Here is a 23,709-nt window from a genome sequence, read left to right as displayed (position 1 = left end):
GAGTGGGAAAGAAGACTTCTCAAAGTGATATCGATCATGCAGTACAGAAATTATAGCAACATGCTAGTTGCTAGCAACAAAACTGCCTAGGGTCTACGAGTATGATCTTGAGATTTCATTGCTGTTGTCACAAATTAATTGGCGATCGATGGAAGCGAGCAAGCTTTCTCAATGAGTACACTGAGTGTCTCGATCCGTACGTCCGTTTGCCACTACCCCTACCCCCTGGGGGAATCGTTTAGGAATTGATAAATTCGAATTATTCTTGCTAGTTTTGAAGAAGGTAAACATAAAATAGTTTACTTCATCACTTGAGATGTTTCTATGTAAACTATGCTTACTTAGCTATCTATGATGACATCACGTTCGTCTATTGGTCGGTAATGAAACCACTTCTCTATATATTGGTCGGAATAGCTTCATTTGCATCAGGCTAATCGAGTATAAATACGGTCGTACGTACAGTCAGTCGGTCGGCGCCAGAGGACTACTGTACCCTTAGGCTGGATATCCGGGTCTTGGGTAGAAAAGAAAAGAAAGTACTGCTCTACTATTGCATTGGATGTATAACTCACTCTGCCCCAAAATAAGATTTGCTGTTTCCTTAGCAAGTCCAGTCATTGAATTTCTGACCAAGAACTTCTGTTAATTAATTAATTAAAAATTACAAATGTGTTGCATATTATCAATACTTACCTAATTCAAACGACGCCTCTCAACTCCTCCGTCCATTCTTGCAACTTTACAAGCCTACGGCCACATTGTGACTCTGCTACTGTACGGTGTACGTGTACAATGAAGCGACGACCGCACCTTCGCTCGCCTAATGAATTACCCCGAAAGTAAGAAATGATACTGACCGCGCCTACGCAAAACAAAATATGGCGTACGAAAACAATTTACAAAAAATGACGAACTCCACCGAACAGCAGGATTTTCTTTTGCTGGCAAGGTCACGCTAAAGTTTAACGCGCGTTATAATTACATTCCCCTGCCACACCCTCAACATACCCACTGTTCACACGTGTGAGAGAGAGAGAGCACACCGGCGTGACGCACTACTAGGCTGACAACCTGTGAGAGGTGTTTTGAGGGTGGTAAGTACATGTAAACTGTACGCATGTACGTACTTATGACGAATTCGACTAGGTAGAATCTGTAAACAGCAGAGTGAATGGGCAGTCGCTACATATTTGGCACATTCGAATCCTTAGGCCTTACGTGCGTGCCTGCGGGCCAGGAAGGGTAAAACAAAGTGACTGGGACCGACGCACGAATTGTACTCACTAGCGGATACAGAATGTTTTTAGCTGACAGGACAAATAGCGTCACACTTTCAGCTTTCGATATCCACACACGCAAGAAAAAGCGCTTAGAAAGCTTCACTGGATCAATAGAGAACATTCATTTTGGGTGTTTGGGCAAACAAATCAATCACATCACCACAATTCACAAAATATCCTTGTGAACTACAAGCTTACGTAATCAGGTCATGAGCCACAAAGTCCATTTTTGACATTGAGAATTTCATAAGTGTTTTGGAACCTCTAAATTGCACCTCTTTCATATTGTACATTTAACTTAATTTAATAGGTAAAATACTACGTTTACAGTTACATATCAATGACTACAGGTAGTGGTATGGTATAATAACTTGGTTATTCAATTCATCACAGGAATTGCAAGATGCCAAAACTTCCTCATAATTTTGAAGAATTGCTGTGTAAAACATCAGCTAATAAGAAAGCAAGCAAACTTTGGATTCGGTTGAAACAAAACGAATATCAAGAGGAGGCAGCTTCACATTTGCGTAGAAACACAAAGATAATGATGGAACACTGGCCACAAAATGGAACGTTTACTCCCCTCCACCGATGTGCTGGGAATGATATATACTGGCTACTTCTTCAAACTATTCTGACTGTTCTGAAAATTGATCCGAACATAGTAGATCATGATGGAGATACAGCCCTTAATCGAGCAGCTAGCCAAGGTCAGCTACAAAGCATGAATCTTCTTTTGCAAGCTGGTGCCACCACTCACAACAAGAATAAATTAGGAAACACAGCAATGCACAGAGCAGCAATGTCAGGCATGGAAAAGGCTATCACTCTGTTGAACAGTGATGCAATTGCAAATACTACAACAGAAAACGAGGCAGGCCACACTCCTTTTATTTGTGCAGTAAGAAAAGGTCATGTACAAGTTGTTAAATTGCTGCTACAAAATAGCTCTGAACGTGAGCGTGTTAAGGCAATACATCATGTCATCAGTATACCAAACAACAACATGCCTGGCACTGACGTTAATACCATGTTTGGCATTCTTCTTAGCCACTCCAGTCTACACGATCTAGATGCCCATACATACAATGGCATGTCTGTCTGTGATAGAGTGGCTTTCCTTGACATTCCAGCGTTTCAAAACAAAGTGAAAACAAGAAGAAATCAACTACTTGCAAGGAAACTGCACTGTAAGAAAACCCCTTGTGACAAGTCACACCACAGCAAACACCGCATAAAAGAATACAACGCCAAGAGTAAATGTAAACTAGCTGAAATGAACAGCAAAACTAAACCAACTGAGATCGCCACCAAACCAGCTGCAAACTCATCCAGCCATCAGACAAAGAAATCAAAGAATTCAACAAGCAATTGGTCAGTAAAACAAAGCTGCTTGGTTCCCATTGACGATGACAATGCTGACCTCTCTCAAGACACACATCTGGCATCACTAAAATCTTTCAGAAACAGCACAAGAGACTTTCCAATTCAATCATCAATTGTGACTTCTAGTTTGCCACAACATACTACAAATACACACCACAGCCATATAGATGGGCAGCTGATGGTCATCAAAGACATATGGGCCCTTAACCTCCACCTTCACATTGGGCCGAAGTCCACAAACAACATTGTTGTCCATCATTGTGAAAACGTTCATATCGAATCAGATGTAACCTAACCTACAAGCAGGAGCAATCCAATCATCGAGTTCTTCTTGTCGATCTATTGAACATTGACCGACTCTGTTTATAGTTTGCAAAGTTCACCTCAAAAGATACACTTTCTCTACCTGCAATCTCATGTTTCTTAGCTGATCTTTACATGATTAGTGCATGAGTGACATATACAGTATCTTTATACAAGTATGGCCTATGTACAAGTATTGCCTATGTACAAGTAGTGTCAGTAGTGTCCTTAGCTATCAAACACAAACTTCAAAAGCTCACTTTTGATCACAGTTGGTGTAGCAAGTTTTCAGAGAATGTAATAATACCACATCACACCAACTCATGGCAAGATGGCCTTCTGTTGATATTTGGTAATGTGGTCATCAGCAGCTTCACATACTTCTCCAAATACAATAGATAAAATGTCACTTTCATCAATTACCAAAATGTCTCTCTTTTAAATAAATGCACTCGTCAGTCAAATTTGAATATAACGATTAATCAGAAGTCCCAGAATAAGTCAAATACAGTCACGTGTCACTTATATGACCCCCTTGGGACCGGACCCCTGTTGGGTAAGTGAATATGTTGGATAACTGAAGCTGTTACGAACTCAACTATTGTTCATATTATACAGCATTTTTTCCACATTAGGTATACTGAGCGTAGATGTGAATTTAAACGAACCAAATGTCTTATTGATCTAGAGATAAAAATTATACTTTTCATGATTGATTGTAATATATATAATATGCAGGGTTCGTTATCTGTCATATCGTCTGAAGAATACATTTCTAGCCAGCTCGTTAAACTGTTGTTTGTTTAATTGTAAGCAACTATTGTACTGTGGGCTACAATCTGGAGGAAATATTGATGTAACAACCCCAAACCTCACTATTTCTCTAGCAGCAATGTTACTTACGAATCAAAAATATTTCATAATCAAAACGTTTAGTTTTACGACCATTCTCATATTTGCCTATTATCTGCAGAATTACCAAGCAACAGTGTATTTATCACCTGATAAAATGCACACTGACAAAGCACCAGTAAATGGTAATTTCCAGAAAAAATGTCCAAACTCCCCAAGCAGCTACATGCTAATTTTGCATAACCAACTAAGATAGCTACTTCTAAGAAAAGTTTCCCTGCTGCAAGCAAGAACTGTTTAGGATTTTTACAAGATGCTCTTTTCTGTACACTCATTACTAAAGCAGTACTATTATCATTCCCATAGATACACATGCAACTACATGTCATGACATCAAATATCCCAACCAAATAAACGCATTTAAGTCTGGGCATCAACTGCTTTCATTTAATACCTACGCTGTCCACCAGTTGTGAAAAGAAGCTGCTTTGTTCTGCCTTTCTTTGATGACTTCTGAGTCTCTGCATCAGCTACCATTATCAACAATTAGTTAAGTAATGTACCACAAACCAATACCCAGTGAGTTGTACCAACATTTATGGCTGACATGAGATTTGGAGACAGAAACATCAGAAGATGAAAGAGCTTCAAAAAATGAATCCTGAAATGTAGGAATGCAACTTGCTTCTCCGTCACTATCATTTTGATCAAGGCTAGACTCTTTGGGCAACACCACAGCTAACAAAACACTTTGAATAATCTCCAATTATGCTACAATATGATGATAACACTACATTGTGTGGACTGTCGTCTCATTGGCCAGTTTGGAGGAGAAAATTTATCTATTCCACCACTTAATGCCTAGTTGACATACATGACTAAATTAACATCAAGCCACTTGAACTCTCACCAAATCAACAATTTCTCCAATGAAAGCTGTCACTTCATGACACAACCCTTAGCAACAGTTTACTGCAGACGTTTACCATAACGAAGAAATAAAGCATTGAAATTGCCTGTGTGGGCGTGTTTAGTACCCGTATGTGGCATGAGTGTAACTCTGATCGCTGGTTAGCAAGGAAGACCGATACCTATGCACTTTTCAAGGTAAGGATTGTGAGACATATGGTGGGAAGTTGTGATTTATTGACTAAAGCAAACTGGGACCCCAAACTTATCAAGCAAGTATCGACTGTCAATACAACCGTGGAGCCTCAAAAGGAGACCCTTCTTAGATTAGTTTATAGATCATGTCTCGCTGAATTTTGGGTGCATTAGGAGCAATCGGTATAGTTAAACCTAAAGTAGTTACTGCCAAACGAGGACAGAGAGAAACACTTCGTGCTACATACGGGGAATCGTTTGAACAACTCGTTGACCATTCTTTGCTTCTGTGGCTGGCTGGACCTGCAGAAAGATACTAGGCCTTGTATCTTTCTTTCAACAAGTTTTAGTATTTGGTGAGAGTTCCCCTTTAAGTATAGACATTTACAGCACCTGTGCAAACGATGGAGGAGAAAGTTCATCTGAATCCAAATCCAATTGTGATTCACCTATGAACCACGTACCATATATAAACACAAGTTGGCAATAACCTAGAAGATATTGTACCTGAAGTCGACTTGTGACTATCAGCTCCTGATACAAACTCTGTGGCAGTTGGATCAAGACCTAGATCAGTACACACAATCACACATGTCAATCACACCAACAATTAGTTTTCCATAACTGCACCTCTACGAGAGCTTTCAGAAATCTGCTGTCGCTGTGACATAATTTCACATACGTCACTGACAACTGGTTGTGCTGCAAATAAACAGTAATTCTTTCATTTACGCCTGCAGTTTCAATTTGTGAACAATTTAATTTATTAGGATCAATCTAATCCCTTTCATCACTATCGGTGTCCTTCTGTGTACTGTATCCGTACAAACTGCAGTTGGTAGTGTAGTATGGTACAGCTCTTACCTAAATCAATTATTAATAATATTTCTTATTAACATTCTGATGAAGACTCCTAGCCTCAAACTTCCAGACCAGAAAGCGTGCAAAGCGCACGAACTCTAGTCTGGACCACAATGATACTAAAATGATTTCGGAAGTACTCATCAAAAGCAATGCTAAATGGTAGTCTAACAGCGTAGGATCGTTTTACCTAGATGAACATATCATTTGTAAATGCCATAAGATCTCATGAACCAAGAAGAGACGTCTGCAGTGTTTGCGGTGATATCTTGGTAGACGGCATGAAACCATGACTCTTTGATTCTTCGGCAGACCGCTAGCTAGTCTAACCGCCCTACTAGCGAGACTACCGCTCGACCAGTTGTCAAAGGTGATGGTCTAGTGACGCTGCTGTGAATGTCCTGTCACCGCAAGCTAGAAAATATCAAAAAACTGAAGCTGAAACTAAAACTAAGATGTGTGTGTGCACCAGAGTCTTCGTCACGGCTCTGGCGTGCACTTAGCCGCCCACGAGGACTTCACACGCACAATCAGCGTTACTGCACTTAGCATAACCAATTACTGCTAAACCAATCAGAATTTACAACCGACATTCCGGTTCTAAGACGCTGATTGGCTTAAAAGGCTATTTCCGATATCATTTTAGTACCATTCTGGTCCAGACTAGAGTTCGCGCACTGTACGCGCTCTCTGGTCTGGAAGTTTGAGGCTAGAAGACTTCAAGCGCAAACACACTTTGTCATTCTATGACAAACACACTGCAAGTGAATAATAAATAGCCTCCTAATAGCATCTCTGCAGTGTCCGATGCCCATAACCACTTCCATGAGTACAAAGTTCTAACACATGAAAGGGGATAGACCATCAACTTTTGTTACGCCACAACAATGGATCAACTCACAAACCTGAGCAAACCCAGAAAGCCTTTGGCGTAAATCCCTGCTCTAGACTAATAGTGAAGAAAAACATTTTGTATTTTACTTTTCTTTCTGATCTCTTGATGCCTGTCCCTGTTTTGCTCATCTCTAGTCTTTTTTCTTCTCGCTTGCTTTCGTTTGAGCAGTTCACTGGCATACTCTTCTAAGGATGCTCTTGACACTCTTGGTGACTGCAGTTCCAACTCGCACAACACAAACTGACAAGAAAGTGGCAAATGACTTAAGAAACGATATCTTTTCCGCACCAGCTACACACAGATGGCATATTCACTAAAAGTGGATGACACTAGTTATGCACAGGCAGTACCTCTGACTGTGTCATCTGCTCCATTTCAACAATCCGGCCTGTTATGACATCAGGACAATCCCTCCTGGTGCCGTAATCCTACATCACATTGATAAAAAATGAATGAGAAATTAGATGTAACAATCAAATAGTGTACATACAGCCATCAAGCATTTGGCATTGATGGGATGAAGGTACAGGTGTTGGCCATCAGATGCTAAACAAGAAATTCAACAATATTCAACAACAGAAAAGACAGAATGCAAGCAACAAAGGTTACAAGATGAAAGTCAGACAATCATTTGTACCTCTAAAACTTATTCATTTAGCAAAAAAGCATCCAAACCACCAAACCATTTTAATGAAATACCATGTACCCAAAAACAAAGTACAACAAGTCAAGTAACCACACAAATCTCTGTAAACATTCTATATAATAGGCGTGTGTGTGTGTGTGTGTGTGTATGTGTGTGTGTGTGTGTGTGTGTGTGTGTGTGTGTGTAACCTTCAAATGTCAAAACTGCTAGCTTAATCAGCATAAAACACTGCACACAGACCAAGTTTGACATTTTACAATAACAGTCTGATTGGTTGTTCGCTGCATGTCGTTAATTGAGTCATCTTTGAAGTTATGACCATATAAATGTGTGTGCAGGCAGGACTTTCCTTATCGAAGAATCAGAACAACTATAAGTTTACCATTTGTCCAACATCAGCACATAGTTATATACTAATAAATGTAGAAAAAGATGTCCTAATCCAGAGAGTTGGCTTGATATGAGATACTCAGTAATGCTGTATGTCTGGAAGCAGATAGTTACTAATTGACAATATTTTATAGGCCAAAAATAAGCTGCTGAGTTACTTAGAATACAAAAAATGCTACAAACTGTAAATCATACTAACTATAATGTCTAATTGCAATTCAAGTAAGTAAATATCAGAATATGTACCAAAGCATGCCTCATACTTACACTGGTAAAAATAATACGTAGGGTTTGGAGGAGATGATTCAGCCACAGGTGGAATAGCTTTTGCTACCAGATCATCATCGACTTCCAATCCTCTTTCCTTGTCTGACTCATTGTCTAGTTTAGCTGCCTCCTCTTTTCTAGAAGGATCACCAGACCTTTGCTTGTCGTTCTCTTCCTCCTCACTTCCAGAAAAAGCTGCTTCATAATTCTCCATCTGCTGCTGACAATAACACAATTGAGAGCTAGTCAGCATTTATTGCAATTGACTCAATGAACTGGAAGAAATGAGGAAACCTGAAACTGAGTGCTGCACACTCCAAACCAAGGGCTTTTCTGCTGAGATGTTTGTTCCTGCTCCTTCCAAGATTCTAATCCACTAGCTGTTGTTGTACTTGTCAATATAGTCACATAGTTACTAAGACCTTCAAAGGAATGTTCCACTTCTTCCTGCTCTGCTCCAATTGCTGGTAGTGCCAGTTCTCTCTCCTAATCAGTGTGCCCAGCTGCTTATTTATTAAGCTAAAAAATGACAATTATGCACAAACTTCAAGCAGTTGTAAGGCGGCTTCAACAAAGCATGGATTATCATCTTCCTTTGCTTTCATATTGGATAGCTTGCATTGCAGCTGCTGCTCTTCATCCGAGATAATCTGATTGAAACGTACAAAAGACTATACAACTATTTCCCAGACTTACTGTCTGTTGAGAAACACCTTCTCTAATGTCTGCTTGGGAGATATTGTCAACAGCTTACCAAACTGTGTAGTCAACCCATCTGCCACAAAGACAATTGCAACAATTATCAAATCTTGACACACAAGCTGACAAAACAGTAGCTCTCCAGTAAGTTTTGGTGTGTGTAGTGTGTGTGTGTGTGTGTGTGTGTGTGTGTGTGTGTGTGTGTGTGTGTGTGTGTGTGCGTGCACGCGCACGAACGCACATCTGTACGCACGTGCATCCAATAAGCCATAGCCAGTGTGCGAAGTAGTCTTTGACTGACCACCGGACATCATGTCCTGTCAATTTAAAATTTGCCAGACATTAGAAACATCTGGTCGGACATTCCAATCCTGGCAAATACTACTTATCACTTACAATTCATCATATATACATATGATATATATATATATATATATATTTTTTCTTTTATCAATACATTTTCTCTATTCTACTATAGTTTTCCAACCCCAACCCCAACACAACTATCTCAAATTAACCCAAAAATATCTTCCCTACTCTCGAATGCAAGTCTCTCTAAAACCATCTTAGAATTATAAAGCCAAAGTTTGATGGACAATTGTTGATGGAGGTGTGAGGTGGCTTGGCTAATAGTCAGGTGGTTATGCAGTGCTGATCTACGTGCAATTGATTTCGAAACGTCAAGGCTGTGAGACAACCAAAGACCAAAAGTTTCAACCACAAGGGTTATATACATTCATGCTGGGTCCAATGGACACCTGCTTGGGAGTAAAGACCTTGCAACACCTCCTCAAGGAGTGTTGCAATTACACATTCAAGCGAATGTGTACACACACTGATCCCACCACATCTTTTTCCAACATCTGAGTCCACCACATTGGATATACAAGCACAAGGAACAAAGTAGTCTGGGTGGAGGCATATGTTTCCCCATTCACGACAATTATCATGGGTTGCCGCAGCAATTCAAGGTTGGTACACGTATCCATGTATTTGTGTTGCCAAACCAAATCTCTTGGAATACACTGCACGAACCGGTTGATAAAGGACACTTGCCACCGCAGATAGCTCAAGGATGCCTGACCAAGTGCCAGGTTTCATGGCTCTAGATGACACTTTGATGTTGCATGCCGTTGATAAAAGAGCCATATCCATGCAATTAGTACAACCCACCTGACAAATTACTAAAAAAGTCTGACTAAAAAGTGGCCATTGTTTGCGATAGCAATGAAGAGAGAGACAGACTTTCATCGCTGCCTCGACTCTGCCCTGCATGGCTACAAACCCATCCGCGTAAACTTCTGCATGCCCAGTCTCGCAAAGCCAGCCCCTTCCCCTTTTGACTTCCGTTAGCGTGTCGTAGCTACCCAGTGAGTTTTGAAATGTCATCTTCGTCCACATATGCGCCATACCTCTAGACGTGGAAACTGCAATCATTCCAAGAACATGCACTACGCTACGCTAATGGCAGTTACTTAGTTCAAGGACTTCGTGCTATCCATCAACCTAATCATCTTCAGGTTCTTAGAGCCCCTACACGCAAGTATCTCTGAGTTTCCTATCCTGCCACGTTCACGATGTACAGCCCATGGCTGTCTGCTGCATTTTTGTTGTGCACCTCGAAGCCCCAGCATGTGTACTTGAGCGCCTACATCCGGGATTTGACAAAATTCACGTTCAGCTATACAGTATGTACAGGTACAACGTGTGGCTGTTTGCATTTGTTTCGTGCGCAACTGCAGAAACTACGTTTGTTGACATGACACTGGGATGTGCGAGGATGTGGGTTGCTCATACGGAATTGCACACCTGCCGCTACGCCACCAGACATTTTGCCCGGCGAAATCACGAGTGGCCGGACAAATGCTTCGTTCAGTCGGTAAATGTCCGGACGTTATTTCGCACACTGCATAGCTATATTGTAAGTACATAACACAGCATTTTGCGTAATGTTGTCCTGTTTCCATCTGATTTCCAGAACATTCAGAGCTGTCAACTGTATATTACAGCATCTACATGGTCAATGTATAGTATAAGACTGCAACACGTCCATTTTGACAACTTTAGCCAATGATACGCACTACTCATGAACCCATGGTGTCATAATTGAATACAGAGCTTGCAAGAACTGAAATGTCACGAAGGCTACTTTACAAACCCACAAATTTCAACATCTGCTGGTTGTCCTGCCATTCCATGTCCATCAGTAAAAACTCAATTCTTGTCAGAGTGAACATACCAGCTGGATATACAGACCTTCACTATAATCTCATCAAAATCTAATAATCCTGTGTCATGTCATCATGAGCATCAACACTCTTAGACAAACAATTAGATATCAACTGATTAAAATTATATAGCACTAGCCGACTATCCCGTTCTCCGCACTGGCAGATTATCTAGTAATATTACTAATAGTTAGTAAAGTTAATTAGTCTAACGTTGTATGCAAATTTCTATTGTTGCATGAGTTCACATGCATTTTTACTCTCTTCTGAAAAATTAGCAGCCAAACGGAATTCTTATTCAGACTTATATCCCGTTCTAAGAAATTAGCAAGAATCGAGTATCCCAATGTATGCAAATTATGTTGTTGCATGAGTAACCAGTTCTAATCTATTATGAAGTGTATCTCTGAAAAATTATCAGCCTGACAGAATTCTCATGAAGAATTTCGTTCAGAGTTATATCCCGGTCAATGGTATCCCATTCTGAGACTATTAATTGTATCCCGTTGAAGACAAAGAAAATGTAATGGAGCGTCCCGTTTCCAAAAATCCCGTTGATTGGATTATTGATTGGTTGAAGCTATTTTGACTTGGATGCCGCATTACTTCGAAAACATTGCTGCTGTTGCAAGGAACGGGTGTATGGAACTTGGCATCTATTTGACACGAATCCCGTTCGGAAATATATTCGAGTAGCATAAATTGGAGGTCACGTGCAGCTACGTACTTACCCGGATAATCCGTTCCCTGTATATAACCAAGTCACAACTTGTGCGACTCTCGCCATTTCGACAGTCCTGTTGAACGTCGTCACTTCGAAGACGTTGCTGGTGTTGAGGGAAACAGGTGTATCAAACGCGGCAGTCCTTCAACGGGCATAGATGGACAAACGACTGTGGGCGTATTTTTCAAGACTTGGATATCAGCAAAATATCTTCCCTTTCCTGACATTAAGAATGAGCAGTTTAAATTCGGTGCAGATCCGATACACCGTTACAGAGATATTCACGCGTGAGCAGAGGCAGGTTCAGTCGGCCGGAAATCGCGTCATCGCGGGAGAAGTATGGAAGATGACGACAGCTTCACTTTCGACCGCTAGGGATTCGGCATGCACGAGCCAAATTCGGTGGCGATTGCACTTGCCCTTCTTTTTATCCTGATTTACATACGAAGCCACACACACAGACAGACAGCTCTCCTTTATATGAATAGATTACTACAGGAGTGGTGAGCTCATTTATTGAGTAGCATGAAAGAGATAGAGAGACAAGAGAGATTCATTACCTTCCACATTCTGTGGTTGACAAGAATCCCTTTCATCCTTTTGAGATCTTGGCACAGTAACAACAGACCCCTACAATGAAGTTGAGAAAACAACATCATGACCAACACCATAAATTCAAACTGCAAAATACCCTTTGTCTCTCCATCAACTTCATCGTTATCACATCTCCAACAGCAAATGGTTGGGTTGACAACGCAACAACACTGAACACAGCATAATGCCAGCTGTAAGTATGTAACATGTCATCACAACACAAGCAAACAAGCAAACATCACAACCATTACAATTTATCGTCTGGTAAATTGTACCATATCAATTAACACGTTCAATTCTACTACAACACGTCATAACCAGAAGCTCTGCCTCGGGCTAACTATCACTAAACCTACAACCATTTCTGGCACATTTTGTACCTCTTCAAATCCTCCTGACGCACTGCTTCATAACATATTGGACACTTTCTCCAATTCTTCTCTGACTGTGAAGCACCATTATTTAACCAAAGCCTTCAAATGTATGCAACACAAATTACCAGAGCCAAGTAGTGCAACAAACAAGCCCAGCAATAGACATGACCACAACGAGTAATCTTGGCTAGGACCAATATAACAATTAGTTTCACCATTTCATCCACTGTAGAAATAGCTACCAGCTGTGGGAGGATAGAGACAAATGGGACATGAAGGCATCTCACGACATAATAACCGCTGGCAGACAATACAATGAAATAACTACAGTCTACAGTAGATATTTGACTGTTATTCAATGACTTACCACTTGCTCAACTAAGCTCCAATCTACCAGAAGATCGGGATCAGCTGCATGAATGGTGTAGTCTCCTTTCTCTTGAACGATGAATTGACAGCTGTAACATACATTGTGTACACAGTGGCAGTGGTTTGTTGCTTACAGTGATGTCAAGTAGTAAAACAAGTACACACAATAATATGCAGAATACATGCAAGAGGAAACAGGAAAGCACACAGGAAAGCACACACACACGCACGCGTGCACGTGCACACACACAGCTGCATCATTCTATCCCAAGTTGACTCTTCATCAATTTGGTCTTGCCCAGTGGCCACATGAACCTAGTAGTCTGGTCTTACCAGGTAAACTGGCATGTGTGTCAACTTTGTATGCATATGTTCCCTTTCCTGGAATAATGTACTTCATTATCAGTAGCAATGTTGCATATGTGGTACTAGCTAATACCCATACTGGCATTAATGGTTGGTAACATGTCAAGTGTATGTATGAACAACAGCATATACTACATAATAGTAACAACACTTAGGAATACAAAAACAAGCAATCACACAGTTAGATAAACAACTAAATAAAGAGGTTCAAATACTAACTTTGCTTGCAAAAATTGTTCCTTGTTGTAAGTCATCCCTGACCTTGACATAGATTGTTTGGGGCGATATGGTGTCACACTTGACGTGTCACGAGGCACAAATGTAAAATTCAATAAATGATTCAATGACACAACACCACTCTTTTTGCCACTCAAGGCAGGAACAATGTCCACAGTTCTAGGCCTTCCGCTCTTCTTCTCTTTTGCGTGCCATTGAGTATCGAGTCTTTGGTCAGATCCATAGCGACGGCCAGATTGACCCTGGTGTCCTCTGTTACGACTGTACGCTCCACTATGATCTGAACGACTGAAATCATGAGGAAAGGAAGTATTCTTGCCATTGTGTTTGTATTCTAAATCATAATACAGTACAATGTAGAGCATCAGTTTTACTAAGAAAACTTCAATAAAAGTTGTTGATTGTCTCGTATGACAACAAAAGCAGCCACATCGAGTCCTAACACCAATTTGTTAAGGTACAATTCCTAGCAAAGGTTTTAAACAGCAACAAGAGTACAATACACTCTATAATTGCCGAGCGTAGTAATAATAGTAATCAAGAAGACATCATTAAGTAACCTCCACTTTTGATCAGCGTGTCTGACCAAAGGGACTAACACATCAAGCTCCTATCAATGAGATATTAGCATGATGATGGCATGTCTACCTCTGCGGTGACAAGTGTCTTTCAGTGTCTCTTGTGTGTTATGTGATCAAACGCCTTGGATCCACACTGTAGGGGGCATGTTAGACATAAAACTAGAGGTGCAATGAGTCAGGTGTTGTTGGACATCTTTACATCACTTTCTCTTATCCACTTGTCTGTGAACTGTCCTAATGATGCAGTGCAAAACTGTCAGTGTCTCCATGTTGCATTGTACTGTACCATACACTCACAATGTACTCATATCACTACAGTAGCGCAGCCTGACAAACTTTCTGCCTGACAACATGTTTTCACAAAATTGTTGCCTGACAAACTAATTTAGTTGTCACTTCATATGGTACTGCAACTATTAGTGCAGACACTGTTACAGCTTACAGTGTATGTTATGTTCAAGTGAGAAGGTTACGATAACAAAAACCTAAGCCATCCATCATACACTATGAGAGTGTAGCTTCCAGCTTTGATCCTTAGACATTACTAGTAGAGTTAGATGAAATTGACGACCCTGTACCATGCCCACGCGCCCAATGTCACTGCCACCGCCCACGCACAAAACCAAACCTCACCTTTCCTCTCATCCGTTTTGCTTCTGAGCGGTTGCACTTGTCTCTGACTGTTACCGTATTGATCTCCAACTATTGCCTTCTGTTCGCTCATCCTTGAGCTCCTTCGTCTCATAGTCGCGCCAACGCACGAAAGCTCCTTTTCTGGCTTGGCAGTTGTTCCAGGCCACGTCCAATTGACCCATTTGTTTAAAACAAACGAACCAAAGCCATAATTCACACACAGAAAGACACTTTCTAGATTCTTGCCGCCAAATGGACAAATTAGTGAAGAAGAAAGTAAAGACTTGGAACAAAGTGAATGGCCTACAACGAGCCAAACGAGCGCGATGCGCTGCTAAAAGAGCGATAAACGAAGCAGAAGCAGATGTCCTCTAGCAAGGACACACTCGAACGAATGCCCGGATTATCTCCACGTGATGGATTCGTGTTCGATCACGTGACAATCACATCAAGTGTACACTAGACAGTCATTATTGCGATCTTCGAAATTGCAGTTGGACAGCGGTAGTTAAAGTTTGTATTGTTAATTAATTAATTAATTAATATTTACAATGTCTCTCGCAAACTATTTACGATTTTAGTATAATTGATTTCTGGAAAAGTCATGATTCCCGCCACCAAATCAAGTTGACCTAACCTGTTACACCATGTTTGGGGAAAAGAATCACGCACATGCATGCAGTTACTTTGCTCTTTTTTTCTTTGTCATGTTTTTCTGCGGCTCACACAGTGGTCCTGGCTTTGGTCTGTACACCGAGAATTTAGAGCTCTGGGTTTCTTGATATGTTCCAAGCCCAAATTCCACATTCCACTCAAAACGGAAAAAGACTAGACAGATATCTAGAGAACCTTCCTAAAACAACATGTACAGCGTAGAGACACCAGATGAGTAACAAAAAAGTTAGCAGAACACAAAGCAGCGCTATTCCCAAGTAACGCTGCACTAACAATTAGGTAAAGTGCTATTAAACATATTGTCCGTCTACATACGTTCATCACACTTTACTATTCCGCTGTGCTAGATCCGGTAGCGCTACGGAAATGACGTCACATCGCAAGCTCTCCACACACCTCGAGACATGTCTACTAGATACAAGTCGTATCGAGATCGGTGAGGAATCACTCAACGTTTTCTCTACCAAAACCCAAGATCTATACAATTGCTTATTGCTAGACTATCAAATCATATTGTAGTCGTACGTTTGTATACGTTGTTGGGTAAAAGACAGATAGTAATTTACGTCCACCACGCTAGATGATAAAATATGTTCGTGTTTTGAATCCTTCTTCTTCTGTTACATCCGAGTACCTATATTTTACTCTGTACGCAGATGGAAGAGACTACCAAAGAGTAAGAAGAGTCCGTATGATGTACACATCCAACATCCTCAGTACTGGACTCCTGGATCAGGTGAGAATAAAACGTTTCGCACAATGTATAGATGTATGTCAACTGTTACAGCTACACGGTAACACTACATTGCATTGTGCTACAAGGAAGTTGAGAAACCTGCATGCTGTGTGAAGCGCGCCATGCATTCACAAACTAATGAATATTATGTTAGCTATTTTTTTAGCTAATAGAATGCTGTTGATGTCCTGAATGACAGTCCTGTCTTTTACTGGATAATAATTAATACCAGGACAGCTGCATGTGGAACTGACAGCAACAACCTATCTGGATCGAATAATGGTAGATATATATGTCCGTGCCTAATATATTTCCATTTTGCTACAGACACACCATCCTTCTGTTCACATGGTGCTCTTGATTGCTCCAAGAAACTGTGTGCAAATATTGGCAAGGATCTAATACTGCCACCACAAGTCTCTTTACACTCTAAAAGTGACAAATGCAGATATCAAGACAAACAACTGCAAAAACTGACTTGTCCATATCTGTTGACCAACTCCAGTAGCAGCTCGAGTGACATATCTACCGACAGTGGCATTAGTCAGGGAAACTTGACACATGGTCAAGAACCGACTACACCAGTTTTCATGATTGCTGGTTCTGTACCAAGCCAGATGAGCCAAACAAAGTACTGTCCATCAGGACGAAACAGACATGTTAGATTGTCAATGAGACAGTCTTTGTCAGCAGCTACAAATATCAAGACGCTTCCAACTGAAAGTAGACAAGCTTCCTCGCCCATGGATGATGTTTCTTATTTGTCAGATAAATTATCATCTAGTTTATCACAGAGCAAACGGCGTCAACATTCCTCTGCCTACTCCTCATCAGTAGTGTTACAATCTACTGGTAAGGCTACCATTGCATCCATGATCAGACCGTCATCTGCTGCTTGCATACATTCTGCACACGATGGTGGCTTGTTATCAAACTCTACAGATGTCTTTGATCGTCTCAGTAAGCCTAAACTACCAGTAAATAAAAACAAACACAATGTTGCAACACGCAGACCATCCTCTGCAATTTCCTTCCATACTGGACTTCGTCATCGGCTACCAACAGACAGCACAGATGATGTATTTATTCGGCTTAGCAGACCCAAACAATCAACTTCTGAGAATAATCAAGCAGACATTTCTTCCAAACGTCACTCTGTAATTGGAATTGAACTATTTGAGAGACTGAGCATGCCAAAAGTAGTACCTAAACCACATAAAGATATGTTTTTAAAGAACAGGTATTACAGACCTGTGGCTAGTGAATTTTTTGATCGTCTTGCACAACCAAAATCAAGAAGCTCAAGAAGCTCATCAGTAGTTTTCCCATCTCTGGATGTTCCTATTCTCTCACACTTCTCCACAGATTCTGGTGCCAGTCTGTCGTCAAAGAGGAGTTGTTTGGTTAGGCCAATATCTCGAAGCTCAAGGAGTTCATCAGTATTTTCACAGTCTGTAGATGTTGCCCATCTCAGAGAACCCACATCTTCTGATGTCAGCCTGTCATCAAGGAGACATACAACTCTTCAAACAGTGCCTCTAGTTTCTAGATGGCAATCTTTCATGCAGTCCCCATCCTCTCTTGCTGGTACAGTGACCAATGACCCTATATTGGAAGTTGATGGTGAAGATATCCGAAGTCGCTCAGTGTCAGTATCCAGTTTGAATGCATCTGATGTGACACAAGAAGCCTCAGCTCTGCTATCTTACTTTGAAAGTAGAAATGATTCTGTTGATGAACTGCAACTATTATTATCATTGGATGACATTAATGAAGACGAAGATGTCTTTCTGTCATCCTTGGATTCTCAGACATACAAACCATTAACAGCAAAAGAAATCCATGAGGTATGCACAACTTTTTGCTGCCACTAATGTGTAGTATCTACGTGGTGTTGCTGTACAGAAAGAGATTCAGTCAGGAGAGGAAGACTCTGATATCGAACTAGAGACAACAGATAAAGCAGGTACAAATGATTACATTTCTCTGTAGTTTAATCTGTACAATGTGTACGTATGTCTCAGACATGGTAGATATGGACGTGGAAGGTATCCTTAAGTCAGCTGAAATGCTGCTACATTCGCAAGATATCGACGCCAAAGATAATTAAACATCAGTTTCCCTCACACTGATGAAAACAATTTTGACAGTTAGGGACAGTAGTGTATCAGCGTCGCTACGATTACTCTAAACTTACGCCGTGTGCTTGTTAGCCAGATTTAGTTGGCACAGAAGTGAATTTTGCATTTACTTTTTTACCATAATAAATCAGGAATGGCTCCATGGCTGTATTAGGTTAAACGCGACTCTTATTTTACATCTTAAACTTCCAACACCAAACTCCACTACGGTGCATAACGAATAAAACATAAACACGTTTCTTTAAATTCACAAGTTCTATCTTACGTAAAGTCACCTTTGTTTCAAACATTAGAATATGCCCATGACTGTTCAGGGGAGAGAGGAGGTGGCAAGGGCCTCCTTGGCTGATGAGGGCTTGTTGATATCATGGGAATAGAAGTAAAGCTGGAGTGGATACCAAGTCTGCTGTGAGATAACCGAAGTCGAGCCTCTAGTTGCAATCTGTTAATGTCTAATCTCCTAGCAGGAGAAGACACGGGTGGGCTGGTACTGCCACCAGAAGATCCACCACTGGTTGTGCTTATCATAGAGCTGGTTAGTGCTTGTAACTTGTCAGCGAGGACACATGGGCGGCCAGTAGCCTGTTCTTGAAGCAACTGTGCAATGTTGTCAAACGAGAAGTCGGCAGGCCTGAGAGACTGACTACTGAGAATCTTCTCCTGTAACTGTCTTCCATACCTACCAGCAGTACCGTGTTGAAAGGATGTTGATCTGTTGGGATATTTCATGTAGCTCGAGCCACCAACAGTCTTTCTTCTTTGTCTAGCATCAGATTTCTCTTTAGGCCTTCTACTTTCATCCAATATTTCAGCCTCCTGGCTGGAAGTGTGATCACAGCTGGGGGAAGGTATCCTCACCTCCTGTCTGTCTCCTCTGAGTCTATTGCTGTGAAGCTCCGCCTCCTTGATAGGCGCCAAATCTGGTCGCTGCAATTTCGGAGCAAAGCGACGAAGTTGTGGGTTCTGTCGTTGACGCTGACGATTGACAGGTACTCCAGCAGTTGCCATACGAGTGCCCATTTCTCTCAGATCCAAGGCGGAGTGGGCTCGAACAGACGCTCGTCCTGGAATGCCGACGTTTTCATATGATTGCTGACTTCTGGCGGTCGAATGCGACTTGGAGGCGTCACTCGATTTCGAACGTGTCGTCGGGGCGGTTGGATTTCGGTGCCGTTTCTGTATAGTCGACAAAATGTCAAGAAGCAACTCGCTATCTCGCCTGTCATCTGACGAAGTCGACAACTTCCGCGTCGGCTTGACGGAATCTGTCAAAAAAAGCACCTCATCACGCTCTAGTCTAGTGACCTCAAATTTCGAAGGACAACGACACCGCACCCAATAGCAAATTGCAAACTGAACAAATATAACGCAAGCCACATATCTGTACCACCGCATGCCACCCAGATACTATAACAAGCAGCTGTCGTATATCTCACTCTATGCAAACGACAGAGCGGCTCATCGTGCACTCAATATTCCTCTGATTGTCTTTAACCCCATCCACGTGCTACATCCTCCACATTTGGCAATCTTTCTCAACATGCTCCTCATTATGGTCATTCTTCGCCCACCCGCCACATGCTCACTACAGGGTAACAAACCGCACGTTTACAAGACTACGTTAACCGCACAGCTCACCTTTCACGGCGATGTACGTTGCAGGAACACAACCCTTTCTACCGTCACCGTTCTTCACCCACACCCATTCTCCGTCACCAGAGTGTGTCACAGTTAGGCAATCTCCCTTCAGCATGTCGAGATCGTGCTGTTCCTGAGCGACAAAATTATACAGAGCGACGACGCACTTGCCCCTCTCAAATTTCGAATCGCTAGCACCAGATCCGGCGACACGGGCGGTCTGTCCCTGCTGCTCGTTTTGTTTACAATCATCACTTCCAGCCGCTTGCAGTTCGGGTGGTGCGAAAGCACGACAATAGCCGGCAGGAACGTATCCCTCTTTACCCAGACCCATAGTAACGTATAGCCACTGTCCGGATCGGAACAAAACTCGCACGACGTCTCCTTTCTTGACGGCCAATTCCCGTCCTTCGCGATTAGGAAGCGGTTCGAAATCGAGCAACACCTCCGTAACGAGACCTCCGCCCCCCGTTCGCGGTGTAAGCCGCCTAACGCCGGAAGACTTTGTGACATCAGACTTGACAGTCGGACTGTCCACCTCCGCCGCACTCGAGTAAGCCTCATCCGTGTCAGAAAGGTCAGAGTCGTCATCGACGCTTTTCTCGCCGCTCTTAACAAGACGCCGCCGCGATCCGGGCGATTCTTCGAGTTCTGTAAGATAAGCAGAGAAAAGGTGTCAAATGACACTCTACGTCTTCACATCGATTGAAAGCGTGTTCGTGGCTACCATATCTTCCGCACGCGCATGCAAACGCATGCAAAGCAGAATAATAATTGATTGTTCAATCTACTTCAAAAACAGTTGTCATTAGACAAACATGGTGGTCTCTGACAAAATGGCCCTGAGAACCCGCGAATACCATACGCGAGCCACGTACTATAGATCGTCGCCCACGATTACCTTCATACTTTCGCTCGACAAGATGGGAGATAACATATAAGGTTCGCAACACACTCGACATTGCAAAACGCGACCACATTTCGACGTCAATCGTTCACTTCCACGTTTGTACAATAACAACGAAGTCTCTACCTCAGCTAGGCATCTAAATCAACGTCTGTCCGCATCCGTCAGCTCTATTGCAGCTCTATTCTTTTGTTGTACGATTGCGAACCGCAGCGTTTGTACATTTTACACAATGAAAAGACTACACCCCACTCATAAGTAATTACCTGCACGGTACTTGGTTTTGTCCTTCTTCGCGTTCCATGCTGAGCAAAAGAACATGTTTTTCGACGTCGGTCTGCAGATGTCGCTATAGACAAAAGTACAAGGTCTACAGCTCAAAGTCACACACTGCAAAGCGGTGGGAGCCCGAGTGCAATAAATACTAGGGCGTTGAACTAATCTAATTAGCCTGCGGATCAGGTTTTCCCCAGAAGCCAATGAGTAATGATTGACGAAACAACCGACATGTGTAACTCGATACTCTATATCCACAACTGCTAAAAATACGATAACCGCTTGTCTATCCTGCAGATAACGCAGCAATTTCAAGACAACAAGTGGTCTATATAGGATTGAGTGTGTACATGTCTATCACGTCAAATGCAAATTGCTACGATCTAGCTTGACATTGTATCAAGAACTGAATTACAAGAAGGCTGTTCCAGTTCATGAACGACCTGCAAAGTAGAAAAGATAAGTTCCATTTCAATTTGAATTTTCACACGCTCGACATCCGCCGACTTCTTTCTAACTCCGCCCATGCACGTGCGTCTATTTCAAGAACCACAACTAAACTAGAACGTCTGTTCAAAGTTTATACAAGTATTGTAAACACCAAAGCACAGGCACGACAACTCTAACTAACTGAGCACTGCCTACATGCCAGGACTAATGACTGCGCTACATCTCCCTCGACTGATGTGGGTATAGACATAGAGGTGGTCCTACGTGGGTGTAGATCATTATCACCACTTGCACTAATCAAGGACTTCTATACATATGTGCAACTGAATGACATGCGAACTGGAAGAACCACCACAGTCGCGCTCCTCTATTATTTTAGTACACTGCACATCCGCAAGTTGCTGTCACACTCCTACCATTGATCACTGAAAGTTTCCTGACAGTCTAATATGTAGGAAATGTGAGAGATTTGGTGAGACTGACCTGTGAAACAACGCTTGAATGAACGTCTTGTACATCCTTGAAGAATTAGGTCGTGGCTGTAGGTTTTGCTCTGATGAAAGTGAGTCAACTGGTCAGGAAGACGTCTCAGTAAAGAATGGCACGTCAGAAGCATAGAGGATGAGGTTATAGCTAGACTCATCAATAATTATCACTGATGGGCAGGCTCTTAGACTTGCCACAATGAAATAAAGAACTGTCGTTTGCGTTGGAGAAGCCGGTGGTAGTCAATCAAGGAGCTGCCAAGAGTTCTTCTGTATCTAAACAGATGAAATACATACCTTATTAGTTAAGGCACATGCTACTGATGACAAGCAATTATGCCTAAACCTTGTCAGTCTAGAATTGACACGTCATTTCTGCATGTTTCTTCTGCTAGCAGTTGCCTCCTAAATCCATTTCAGTGTTATCGACGCACAGGTCAATCACTAGGTTGTCATGTACGCAGATGCAGAGACTAATGCAATACACTGTTATTCATGCCAGTTAGTATAATCATCGACTTTACTGGTCTGGCAAATTGTATACAACTACACCAGCTTCAAACCAGTACAGTATGTCCATCAGGTAACCAACTCATAGGAATGACTTAATTGTTTTTGCTGTGGGTTGTGTGTATTTCTTGTCAAAGCATATGACCATAGGTCAGTCTAAAGGTCATCAGAAGGAAGTGCATGCACTACTTACAGTAACACTATCACACAATCAGCATTTTCTGTAAGTTCATGCACATTGGGTAGCTGAGTGGCTTCTATATTAAATTAGTAATGCTGTATCAAAGTTTAGAAACAGTGTCTAGACTTGCACATCTCTAGCAAATCTTAATTAAATATCTGAACAAACCTTATCACTCATGCACATACGTGCAAAGTACAACGTACACAACTGCATATGATGTAGGATTATAATACTAATAAACAAAATTATGGATTTTATTTAGAACTATATCAAACCAGAATACACCTTTAAATGCAGTTGCTGTTGCTGGACCATATACATGTAGCGTGATCTACCAAACGTCCATAGAAAAATAAGCATATAGGGTATATACACACACGGTGGAATGAGTGGTTGACACGATCAAACTCATTTATGGCTTTGCTTGTGTCTCCAAAGACCAATGCGCCGTGCAGGAGCGTCCAGAAACATCGCATGTGAAGTTCCCACTCCTAGAGATTGTCTTTCGTTCCTGCCTTTTTAACACACACACACACACACACACACACACACACACACACACACACACACACACACACACACACACACACACACACACACACACACACACACACACACACTACAGTCTTGAAAGAACCTTTCAGTCTGGATAAGCAATAGAAACAAAGATGCTAGAGCAACTGACTGTCCAATATACGTACAATATGAGTCTTTGCATAGTAGCTATACACAACAGTAGTCATATTGCAGGTTGTGTATATTAACATCATTCTCAATGCCAATTCTGCACAATATAAGCTCAATATAGTATAGTCAGTTCTTTGCATACCACTTGATTAAAAAATCTATATGAATATGCACCAACAAAGCTAATTCCAATCAAATTCTTTGCAGGTAGTACTCATCTATTCTGTT

At 41.6% G+C, this 23,709-nt stretch overlaps 4 protein-coding genes across 8 annotated transcripts; 2 read left to right on the top strand and 2 right to left on the bottom strand.

Moving 5' to 3' along the window:
- The first annotated feature begins 1,019 nt into the window (after nt 1–1,019).
- Nucleotides 1,020–4,004, top strand: LOC134180278 (uncharacterized). The gene is made up of 2 exons (XM_062647400.1): nt 1,020–1,097; nt 1,677–4,004. Exon 2 carries the CDS (start codon nt 1,687–1,689, stop codon nt 2,962–2,964), a length of 1,278 nt encoding a protein of 425 aa, XP_062503384.1. The 5' UTR covers nt 1,020–1,097; nt 1,677–1,686; the 3' UTR covers nt 2,965–4,004.
- Nucleotides 4,005–4,120: 116 nt separating this feature from the next.
- Nucleotides 4,121–15,187, bottom strand: LOC134180249 (E3 ubiquitin-protein ligase RNF10-like). 5 transcript variants are annotated; one of them, XM_062647380.1, is made up of 22 exons: nt 14,793–15,187; nt 13,561–13,912; nt 12,974–13,064; nt 12,849–12,906; nt 12,732–12,793; nt 12,613–12,677; nt 12,330–12,423; nt 12,199–12,268; nt 8,701–8,762; nt 8,533–8,637; nt 8,410–8,473; nt 8,282–8,355; nt 7,988–8,207; nt 7,175–7,230; nt 7,035–7,112; nt 6,771–6,975; nt 5,559–5,630; nt 5,436–5,495; nt 5,322–5,377; nt 4,619–4,685; nt 4,419–4,562; nt 4,121–4,354 (listed from the first exon to the last, which is right to left on the bottom strand). In XM_062647380.1, the coding sequence occupies exons 1-22, from the start codon at nt 14,902–14,904 to the stop codon at nt 4,272–4,274; spliced, it is 2,250 nt and encodes a 749-aa protein (XP_062503364.1). In that variant the 5' UTR covers nt 14,905–15,187; the 3' UTR covers nt 4,121–4,271. The 5 variants fall into 5 exon arrangements, with proteins under 5 accessions (XP_062503364.1, XP_062503371.1, XP_062503338.1 ...); XM_062647387.1 differs by having other exon boundaries at nt 7,988–8,204; XM_062647354.1 differs by having other exon boundaries at nt 8,282–8,473.
- A 684-nt stretch (nt 15,188–15,871) lies between these two features.
- Nucleotides 15,872–18,361, top strand: LOC134176770 (uncharacterized). Its single transcript, XM_062643433.1, has 5 exons — nt 15,872–15,903; nt 16,124–16,203; nt 16,531–18,050; nt 18,109–18,169; nt 18,228–18,361. The coding sequence occupies exons 1-5, from the start codon at nt 15,872–15,874 to the stop codon at nt 18,311–18,313; spliced, it is 1,779 nt and encodes a 592-aa protein (XP_062499417.1). The 3' UTR covers nt 18,314–18,361.
- Nucleotides 18,362–18,467: 106 nt separating this feature from the next.
- Nucleotides 18,468–23,187, bottom strand: LOC134179118 (uncharacterized). The gene is made up of 6 exons (XM_062646019.1): nt 23,080–23,187; nt 22,447–22,505; nt 22,099–22,376; nt 21,156–21,238; nt 19,983–20,633; nt 18,468–19,609 (listed from the first exon to the last, which is right to left on the bottom strand). Exons 3-6 carry the CDS (start codon nt 22,131–22,133, stop codon nt 18,627–18,629), a joined length of 1,752 nt encoding a protein of 583 aa, XP_062502003.1. The 5' UTR covers nt 22,134–22,376; nt 22,447–22,505; nt 23,080–23,187; the 3' UTR covers nt 18,468–18,626.
- Nucleotides 23,188–23,709: the final 522 nt, after the last annotated feature.

Source organism: Corticium candelabrum, chromosome 1 (assembly GCF_963422355.1).
Source record: "Corticium candelabrum chromosome 1, ooCorCand1.1, whole genome shotgun sequence".
NCBI lineage: Eukaryota > Metazoa > Porifera > Homoscleromorpha > Homosclerophorida > Plakinidae > Corticium > Corticium candelabrum.
Note: the sequence above shows the minus strand (reverse complement) of the source record. Positions and strands in the feature narration are given on the sequence as shown.